Source organism: Asparagus officinalis, chromosome 4 (assembly GCF_001876935.1).
Source record: "Asparagus officinalis chromosome 4, Aspof.V1, whole genome shotgun sequence".
Lineage (NCBI taxonomy): Eukaryota > Viridiplantae > Streptophyta > Magnoliopsida > Asparagales > Asparagaceae > Asparagus > Asparagus officinalis.
The window spans coordinates 65,915,733-65,924,924 of record NC_033797.1 but is presented as its reverse complement, the minus strand read 5'-3'; the positions used below and the strand labels follow the sequence as shown (position 1 = coordinate 65,924,924).

Genomic DNA, 9,192 nt, shown 5'->3' with positions numbered 1-9,192 from the left:
CTGCTTGTTTGTTATTTTGCTTGAAAGTTACAAATCAAACAGATAGCCCCTTCGAATTAAACTTCGCCAGTTCGGCAAAGTATTTTTCAAGCAAGTGTGTACGCGCTTGAAAGTCTCCTACAAATAACTAAATATGACCTAATAAAAGATGATACTGTATATTCAACTTATCGTCACTTCTTTTGTATATTCTAAAATTTCAAAGCAATTTCTTTAAAGAGGTTAATTACCCCATGAATTTTGTGGACTTGCAATACAACCCCCCCACCCAAAAAAAAAAAAAAAGAAGAAAACCCGTTGTTACGCAGTTATCCCTATAAAGTTTTGTTTCGCTAGCTTTTACGTGAAAATTTCTCATTTAATCTCCAAATTATCACCATCGATATTAACTTTCTCATGTGGCAAGAATGTAAAAAAGATGAAAATAACTCATCCATCTCAAAAAAATACCTTTTCTATTTTTAATAAAACAATATTTTTTTTATGACTAAGAAGGAATTTTTCATCTTCGTTTTCTTCTTCTTATGATTATTAGTAGCACTTTAGAATTGGTGATGCTAATATTAGAGGTTAAAGATAATTTTTTAGATGAGATAATACTGTAACTCCACAAAAGTTCATTGAGCTTTTCTATAATTAACCCCTCCTAAAAAAAGGATAATATTGGTAATTAGAAGTTCAGGTGACGGTCTCAATCCTCCAAACTAAACTATTACTTTCTCTGCTTTCTCTCACCGAGACCGACTCCAAAAGATCAATCTAGTCAATTCAGACGTCAACCCTCAGCCTTCAAAATATCACGTCACCTGCCATCAGACCACCAACTCGAACATTTCAGCGACTGATAGAAGAAATTTTCAAAATCGTCTCAACACAAATATTTTTTTTTAAAAAATCGACCCCGTTCACTTTTAATTATAGAAATCGATTCACTTTGAGTTAACTGCGGTACTAATTAGTCGGTGTTGTCAACCCCGACTAAGTAGTAGTCTGCTTATAAGTGGGGTCAGGGAGCAGGAAAAGTTTACCGCTGTTAATTAGGCTACTAATTAGTCGAGATTGGCAATCCCGACTAATTAGTACCAACTCAAAGTGAGTCGAATTTTATAATTAAAAGTAAATGAGGTCGATTTCTTAAAAAAAAAAAAATTCTGTTGAGACGATTTTGAAAATTTGTCCGCAGACTAATAATAAAGCAAAATTCCTAAGACCTGACTACAAAATCCTAGGACCAGTTCCAATTTCAAAGCAGTTGGGGGTCAACTCAAGCCCCTACAGCACACCTATAAATAGACTCGCACATCACCCTTCAAGGCTTCAGGTCTTCAACCAATTAAGCCCCAACACAAAGAGGAGGGAGAAGAAGAGAGAGAGAGAGAGAGAGAACCTTGCGGCCATGACTTCATCATCGGCATCACAAATGAGGAAGGCTTTAATTTTCATCATCGTGGCCTGCATGTTTGCTTTCAGCGTGCAGAGATCGTCGGCGATAAGGCGATCGCCGGAGGATTTCGAGAGAGGGACGTACGTGCCATTCCCGTCAACAAGTGCGACGTACGAGCGGGCGAGGGAGATCGTGGCGACATGGTTGGCGAGGTTGCCGGCCGGACCCAGCCCTGGAGGGGCCGGTCATTAGAAAGATGCTGATGTAAATAAAATATAATAAATATAATACTATACAACATACAGGTTTAATTATTTTTTCCATACTGGATATGAGTTAAGAGATAGAGATGATATCGTTTAAATATTTCTTAGTAGCTTATTTAGTGGAATGATCAGCTGTTATTTCATATTTATGTTTTGATTTTTATTTTTATTTTTTGACAAGTTTATGTATACGGATGTGATTCCAAAGATTGGTACAAGGAATTGTTTATTGCTTCACGGGAAGAAAGTAGCTTACTAATTCGTTCATTTGTCCCTTTTTTTATAATTAATTTGTGTTTTGTTTTAAGCAAATATGTGATTTTTGTATATGTGCATGTGAAAGGGCTAGCTAGCTAGCTAGCTAGGCTCACCAACTTGGTTGTTTGAGTCTAGTACCACTTTTTCTCTAGTCCGGAAACGATGTGGTCTTCTCTTCTGGACAAAAAATGAGATCAGTGATGGTGGGCAGCAGCTGTCAAAATTTTTCTATGGCGGAACAAAAATCCGTTTTCATTATTCAGTTGAGAAAGATAAATATTCAAATATTTTTATACACCAAAAACCGTATCAGTTTATTGCTCTGAATTTTAGTAGTGCTTGGAGATCGATGTTGTTGTTGTTTACTTGGACGTACGAGCGATGTATAGATTGGTCAACGCGTGCAGTCAACGATCAATTGAAGCTTGTACTCTCAAAAGTGCCACATAGAAGAACTTTGATTAAAATTAAACATCAGTCAGGATGGCCGAGTGGTCTAAGGCGCCAGACTCAAGTTCTGGTCTTCGAGAGAGGGCGTGGGTTCAAATCCCACTTCTGACAACTATTTTTTTTCCCCTAATAATTTCCCCCCTTTTTTTATTAACTCCTTTTCCTCCCTTCCTTTTATGCTTTCTTCTCCCCTCTTTAACCTCCTTTTTTCCCATACAATATTCAGATTTTAAAAAATGTGAAAAAAAAAATAAATCACAACGTTAAAACAGAGGCATTATTAGGACTAATTTTGTGCCCGATAATGTATTCAAACCTTCGTTCTAAGCATCTCCATCGTACGTGGAAAAGTTAGTAGGACGCTTAAAACTTCCTTTGACATTAACGAAAAATATATTGTAGCAAACATGTAAAACGCATACTGACGTAAGTGCATATTCACATCGCAACAGCCACGCCTTCCCTGAAATTACAGCAACTATTAAATCAACACAACAATCAGGCTTTAAAAAAAAAATCAAACAGTCCTCATAACATGCAGCCTCCTCCTCGAAAACAATTATGTTATATCTCTGAGGGGGGGAAAAAACTCGTACAGAGAGCAAAATCGTCTAACAGTAAATCTTATAGCCTTTAAAAATATTGAGTACAAATACAGCATCAAGCAGTAACCAAGGAGAATTTCTCAATCAAGTCAAGCTGTAAGTCTACAACCCATAAATCCCCAGTCTGGTCGAATCTTCCAACCAAGAACCTAATATCAGACCTCCGTTCGGTGCCCTGGTTTAAGGATCACCGCATCAAGCACGATTCGCAAAGTTCAATCAACAAGAACATGGGTGCACTTGAAACTGAAAATTTGTTCACTATCTCTAAGGTGTTTACTCAAAAATGCACTGGGTGGATCTAAAAGAAAACAAATGAACGAGGAGCATGTTCACTTTGCAGCCTTCTTTGCAGCAGGCTTCTTGGAATTTCCATCTTTCGTCTCTCCCTCTGCGGCTTTCCTCTTGTCTTTACGTTCTCTCTTCTTCAATGCACTCATATGAGCTTTAAGCACTGTTGCATAAGAAGACTGGAACTTTTGGTGCTCCTTCGCAGATAGCTGCAATTGTATTTCAAAACACGAGGAACAAAGATCAGGAGTATATTCCATAATAATACATGATAACCTAAAAGAAGACTTTGTTTACATGTATCTCAATTCGAGCAAAACAAAACCATAATAGAAATACTACTACAGTGTGTAATGGAAAAAATATATCTCATAAGAGAGCACGAGAAGGAAGAATCTGATATGCAATGATTCTAGAAGTATGGAATAAGAGAGCATGGTAACAGGACTACATGAAGTGCTGCATCTATTCTGGTCTGGTTGCATATATTGCTATAATATTCTAATATTACCACGCTTTATCTGCAAGAAAGGTAGAATGGCATTGGGGTTGGATCATCCTATCTTTTATATCAGCAAAGGTGGAAGTGACATTTGGACTGAAGTTACCACCAACGCTATCATGTTCTCATAAGTGACGATTGATGACATAAACAATTGCTAAAAAAATATCTACATCTGGTATATATTTTGCAGGCAGCTTCTTGTAACCCTCATGTAGCTTGAAGATGATCACCATGCAAGGCTACGCCAGAAGTCCAGGGGGAACCACCTTCAATTGAGTATTGCCAATATTTGACGTCAAAAGCAATCAATATTCCTAGTCTACTCTTTTTTAAGCACATATCCTCCCCAGTCTCCAAGTTGCTATTAATTCCTCCTCCACAAAATCGAGGCATCTAGCTTGCACATATCAGGCCTTCCTCTTTATTTTCTGAGCAGTGCAGTGGACAAGTTGATATTCCCAACTATAATCATTTCAGAAATACTTGACGTTTTTCAAAATCCTTGTCTTGTCAATTTCCCACATCATCCAGCTGTTTAGGTTAAAAATTCGCATTCAAATTCTCCTGTTTATAATAAACAGGAGCATACTAACTTCTGCAAAGAACAAAACAATCTTCTGGAAAGAACAATAACCATGCGACAATAACACAATATTAGGTTCCACAATCTTCTGGAAAGAACAAGCCATGACACATTTGATTATGCCACCTATGCATGACTAAAATGTTAATCGAGAGATCTAACAAAAATGAGAATAAAGAATTATGACTAAAGTCAAATTTCTTTTGTCTCCTATTTTCAGTAATCCATGTTGAACTCAATTCAATGAAAGCTCTAGTCCAAAATCTAGAGTAATCCGGACATGACATTAATAAATACTAGCGTAAGACCTCCTGAAGAAACGCTGTAATGCAGAATAATAATTTCTCCAGATTATACTATGTTACATTCGCAGAAGCCGACTGCAAAAACATAACCTGAACCTGAACACACTGATCTTTATTTTGTCCAATCGTTACATCCAGTCAATGTGAGAAGCCTTGACAGCTTGCCACACCTCAACAATCTGTTCCTTCTATGCCCAACCATGAATATTAGGAGTTCAGAATTCCTTCCTACGATAAAGGAGTTAAATGAGTTGAAAGGTATTAAGTGCAGATTTTAGTATGCGGACTAAACAACAAGTCGCCAACACATGCTAAGTTGCTAACCACGATACACAAGATGGCAGCTAACTAAATGAAACAACTAACAAAAGTGTGCAGGACCCCCAGAATTAAAAAAAGGGTTAATTAAAAAGTATTAAGTAACAGATTTTAGTATCATGACTAAACAAAAGGTGGTGAACCAATGCTAGCCATGAAACATATGATTCAGCTAATTAAATGAAAACAACCACATAAAAGTGTACTGGACTCCCAGAATTACAAGAGGTTTATGTCAAAACCGTATCTTTTTCCACCTTGTTCTCTTAACTAAAATGGAAACATGCAAATAAATTTATTCCTCCAAAGAAGAAATTCACTGGTTTCTGGGCTACAGCAAATGTCAATGAAGGAATGACATACTTATTTCATAATTTATGTATATGGAAAAGTTGGCTATTCAAAAAACTTATAGGTTGAAAAATGCTATGCCAGTCTATTCATGAGGGCAACACAAAAGACGACTGTTCTTTATTGAAGACGATGATTATGATATAAGGTTTTACAGCTCAGATCAACTATGGGGGGGAAAAAGCTTTCAAGCACTCCATTAACTTTTTAAGAGAGAACATTTCCGGATCTAGGTAATACGACGTTCAGAAAAACCAAGATAAAAATATTACACTAATTTGAATCTTCAATCCACATTTTTGGTAATCCAGTGAAAACCTCATGCAACCAAATATTAGGCTCCCACATTCATGTGAATAGGCAAGATGATGACATGGTTTTCTGAGAGAATTGCACTCAACGTTCAAAAACAAGCCATCACCAAATGGAAATGGATTCCTCAAATGCGCATAACTTATATAGAAATTAGGTCAAAACCACCACTCTTAAAACTCACCCTAATAGCTAACATATGACAAAGAAGGTTGAACAAGCAACATTACTTTGGCATTCTACACAAGTTCAACTGATATGATGTGACCACCAAAGAGAGCATTTTACATTCCTTGTTAACATGTCAGCACATCAACATGTTGGAAAATATGACAAGAGTGACTAAGTAACTAACATAGAAAATATATAACAAAAAAAAATAGAAGTGAAATTGTCCCAACAAAATAACATAAGTAAATGTTATAAATGAAAGCATACCGAGGTGGAGATGGTCTTCTTCCCATCAGTGGCACGGACAAGGCACCTATACTCAATGGCTTCCTCATTAGTTTTCATCTTGTTTATCCTAGCCTTGCATTTCATAGATGCTGACATGTAAAAAAAATTGTCAGGAAAATAATTGAGTAAAAGAGAATGGTCACTCATAAAAGAAGAAACTATATCAAATCATGAAAAAGGGAAAAAGAAGTTACTAACTTACAGCGTTTAAGGGTGACCCAGACAGATCCTTTCTCTTTGGTCCTCTCATACATACTTGTAAGCTCATTCAGGAATGGATCTGGTTGCAGAAGAACCTGGAATAGAGATAAAAGTATTTCAACCCTCTACATCATAGAAAACAGCTGCAAAACTGAAAGTTCAAAATAACATGATGATAGTTGGTAACCATGACAGACTTTCTTCAAGACTCTGGATTTTTCTTTGCCTATTGAGCTATCCTTTTAGTAAATGTTGTATTTTGAGTTAAGTCGTCTGACTCTTTAAAGGAGTATCTTGGATGTAAGAATTCTTGCATAAAAGCAGTATTTTGGAAGATCTACTATTTTTACATCAAATTAACTGCTCTTATGTGGCTTAACCAAAATAGGATCTGATCAAGGAGGCACCCTTGAAACTGGGGAAGTAAAAAAGGAACGGTGCACTTAGGTAGATATTGAACCTAACAACAACATGTTATAATGGTCATCCATTTACAAAATGTTACAATCAGTGCAATAAGATAAGGAAAAGATAGAGGGAAAATGAGTTAAACTCTGCTGTACAGAACTTGACAGTAATCATTTACAGCTGTTGTTTCCTGCCTACTACATAGATCACTCAAAAAGAAAGTTTTATTGTGTTATGGTACTGCCATTAAAATGAGAGACCCATTTCCTTGGGCACCCCATAAATCTGTTTTACGTGAACCCTATCAAAAGTTTGACAAAACCCTTACAAAACTCATTTAATCAGAAAGCAAGAAGCTTTCATATTTGTCCTCAAATTATGATCACCACAAGGTTAAGGTATGTGTTATGCTTATCTGTTTCCAAAGATGCAAATCATGTGAATCCAATTTCTTATAAATACATCTCTACTCCATTTAAGTTAGCATTGCAGAAGAATTTGAGAATTGCATATATCTTCTACTTAAGACTACAATGGTGATTATGCGTATAAAGTGTAGCAAATGTGCACTTACATGATACAAAATCAAGTGGAAGCAAGAAATTCTTAGGAGCACACCACGAGTTCATTTAATTTAGTCTTTTTCAGAAAACTTAGGCTTATATTCACCTATGTTTAAAGGACATTTTTAAAATGGTGTTTATAAAATGTCTTGTGATGCTAACTATTGAAGACAAGAATCAAGGTAATATCCTACGATTTGATGTTAGCAGGGAAAAAATTAGAATTTCTACAGCCGTTTACATGCTAAACTTGTTAAGTCAATTTCTAACGAATTCTGATAGCACAAATTCTCCTCCTACTCAAAACACCAAAAATTATAGGAAAAAAAGAATTGTTTCCAACATTGATCATAAATAAACCAAACCAAAAGTCCAAGATTGCAATGTAAATTACGAGATAAACCCTAAAGATTCATGCTACTGATAAAAAAGTAGTAATCAGACACTTGGAACTAAAACAAAACAACCAAACAGCAAGAAATAAACGCAAAAAAAAAGATTCAAAGAATCAAGAATCGACAAGAAACTAGAGATAGAAACCCTAAAAATCTAAATCTAAATTAACAAAATCAGAATTAAAATTACAAACAAAAGGGAAAGATTCAAGCGATCGAAGCAAAAGACTAAAGAATTACCATTTTCAAATTGAGTTTGAGTACTTGATTGATCAATGGGAAATCAGTTTCTCTCTTTTAGCGACGATGAGGTCTCAAGAGAAATTGCCGAGATCGAGGAAGAAAGAGGAGTGTTATAGAGTGGGGTTTTTTTAGGGTAAGTTGTCCCGCGAGTCACCGAGAGATTGCTGTTTTGAGTGTTTCCTTGACTCCTACGCTCAGAAGTACTTACGGGTCTTGGGCTTCTTTGTGGAAAGTTGGACCCATCAAGATCCAAACCCGCTAGTGTACTGGTCCCTTTTCCATATTATCCACTCTTTTCCATATTAGCCCCTTTAACCTTTCATATTCATCAGAAAGATAGTTTAAAATAGTTTCGTATAAATCTAAAGTTGAACTTCACCGTCGTACGAACCAGTAGCGGAGCCAGAAATTTCAGTAAGAGGGTCCCAGAAAAGGATCCGGATCCTCTCCTAATGAGAGGCTTCTTAATATCTCCTAATGAGATCTTGACCATTGATTTATCAATCAAAGGTCAAGATCTTCTCATGCACAAAAGTAGGGGGGGAGATAAGGATAAGATCTTGGCCTTTGATTGATAAATCAAAGGCCAAGATCTTCTTATTAGGAGATATTAGGAGAGGATTCATTAAGAGAGGATCCCAATTCCCCAGAAAAAGGTTAAACCATCATCACCTACGAGAGTAGAAGATATTAGACCTTTTTTAATAAATTGTTTCGTAATTGAGTCACCATGTTCGCCCTTACATCTTTCATATTTTGAATTAATCCCACAAATCATGGAAACCTCTATAAGATCCCTCAATCATTGACTTATTTTTAAATTTGTCCCTCCACTGAAGAATATAAATAGTGATTGGAGAGATCAAGATTGAAAAAAATTTGTATGGGCATTGGAGGAGCTACTAGTCCACAATAATAGATTTTACTTGGTAATCCTTCCAACTGTTACTTCTGCTCTTGATTGTAGGGCTTAATTTTAAAATAGATTAATAATTGAGTAACCTAATAGGAATATTTGGGGGGCTAACTTTAAAATAACTCAATAATTGTGGGGTCTAATAGTAACTTCCATGATTTGAGGGGCCAATTCAAAATATGAAATGGGTTTTGGTCTGAAATGTGTTTTAGTAATTAAAAAAAAATCTTTGAAGTGACATTTCCAAGTGTTTTTAGAATGTTTTGGTCTGAAATGGGTTTTCTAAAAAATCTGACGTGACACCCTCATTTCTTTAAATCAGAAAACGAAACAAACGTATGATTTAAAAATCGGTTGAAATCAAAATCCTACGTAACGG

The 9,192-nt window shown here is 35.9% G+C and overlaps 1 protein-coding gene and 1 non-coding gene across 3 annotated transcripts; one reads left to right on the top strand and one right to left on the bottom strand.

Annotated features, from left to right (window-relative positions):
* Nucleotides 2,386-2,469, top strand: TRNAL-CAA. The gene has a single exon. It is a non-coding gene; the product is annotated as a tRNA-Leu (tRNA).
* On the bottom strand, nucleotides 2,890-8,015 carry LOC109837618 (signal recognition particle 14 kDa protein). Of its 2 annotated transcripts, none has more exons than XM_020405938.1 (4): nucleotides 7,895-8,015; nucleotides 6,290-6,383; nucleotides 6,067-6,176; nucleotides 2,890-3,466 (listed from the first exon to the last, which is right to left on the bottom strand). In XM_020405938.1, the coding sequence occupies exons 1-4, from the start codon at nucleotides 7,895-7,897 to the stop codon at nucleotides 3,296-3,298; spliced, it is 378 nt and encodes a 125-aa protein (XP_020261527.1). In that variant the 5' UTR covers nucleotides 7,898-8,015; the 3' UTR covers nucleotides 2,890-3,295. The 2 variants fall into 2 exon arrangements, with proteins under 2 accessions (XP_020261527.1, XP_020261528.1); XM_020405939.1 differs by having other exon boundaries at nucleotides 2,890-3,463.

Bases quoted from the DNA above. Each gene is read 5' to 3' on its own strand.
- LOC109837618 (XM_020405938.1), bottom strand. The intron at 6,177-6,289 runs GTAAGTTAGTAA...TTTACATGTCAG, and splicing joins CTGGGTCACCCTTAAACGCT to CATCTATGAAATGCAAGGCT. The intron at 3,467-6,066 runs GTATGCTTTCAT...GAAATACAATTG, and splicing joins AGAAGACCATCTCCACCTCG to CAGCTATCTGCGAAGGAGCA.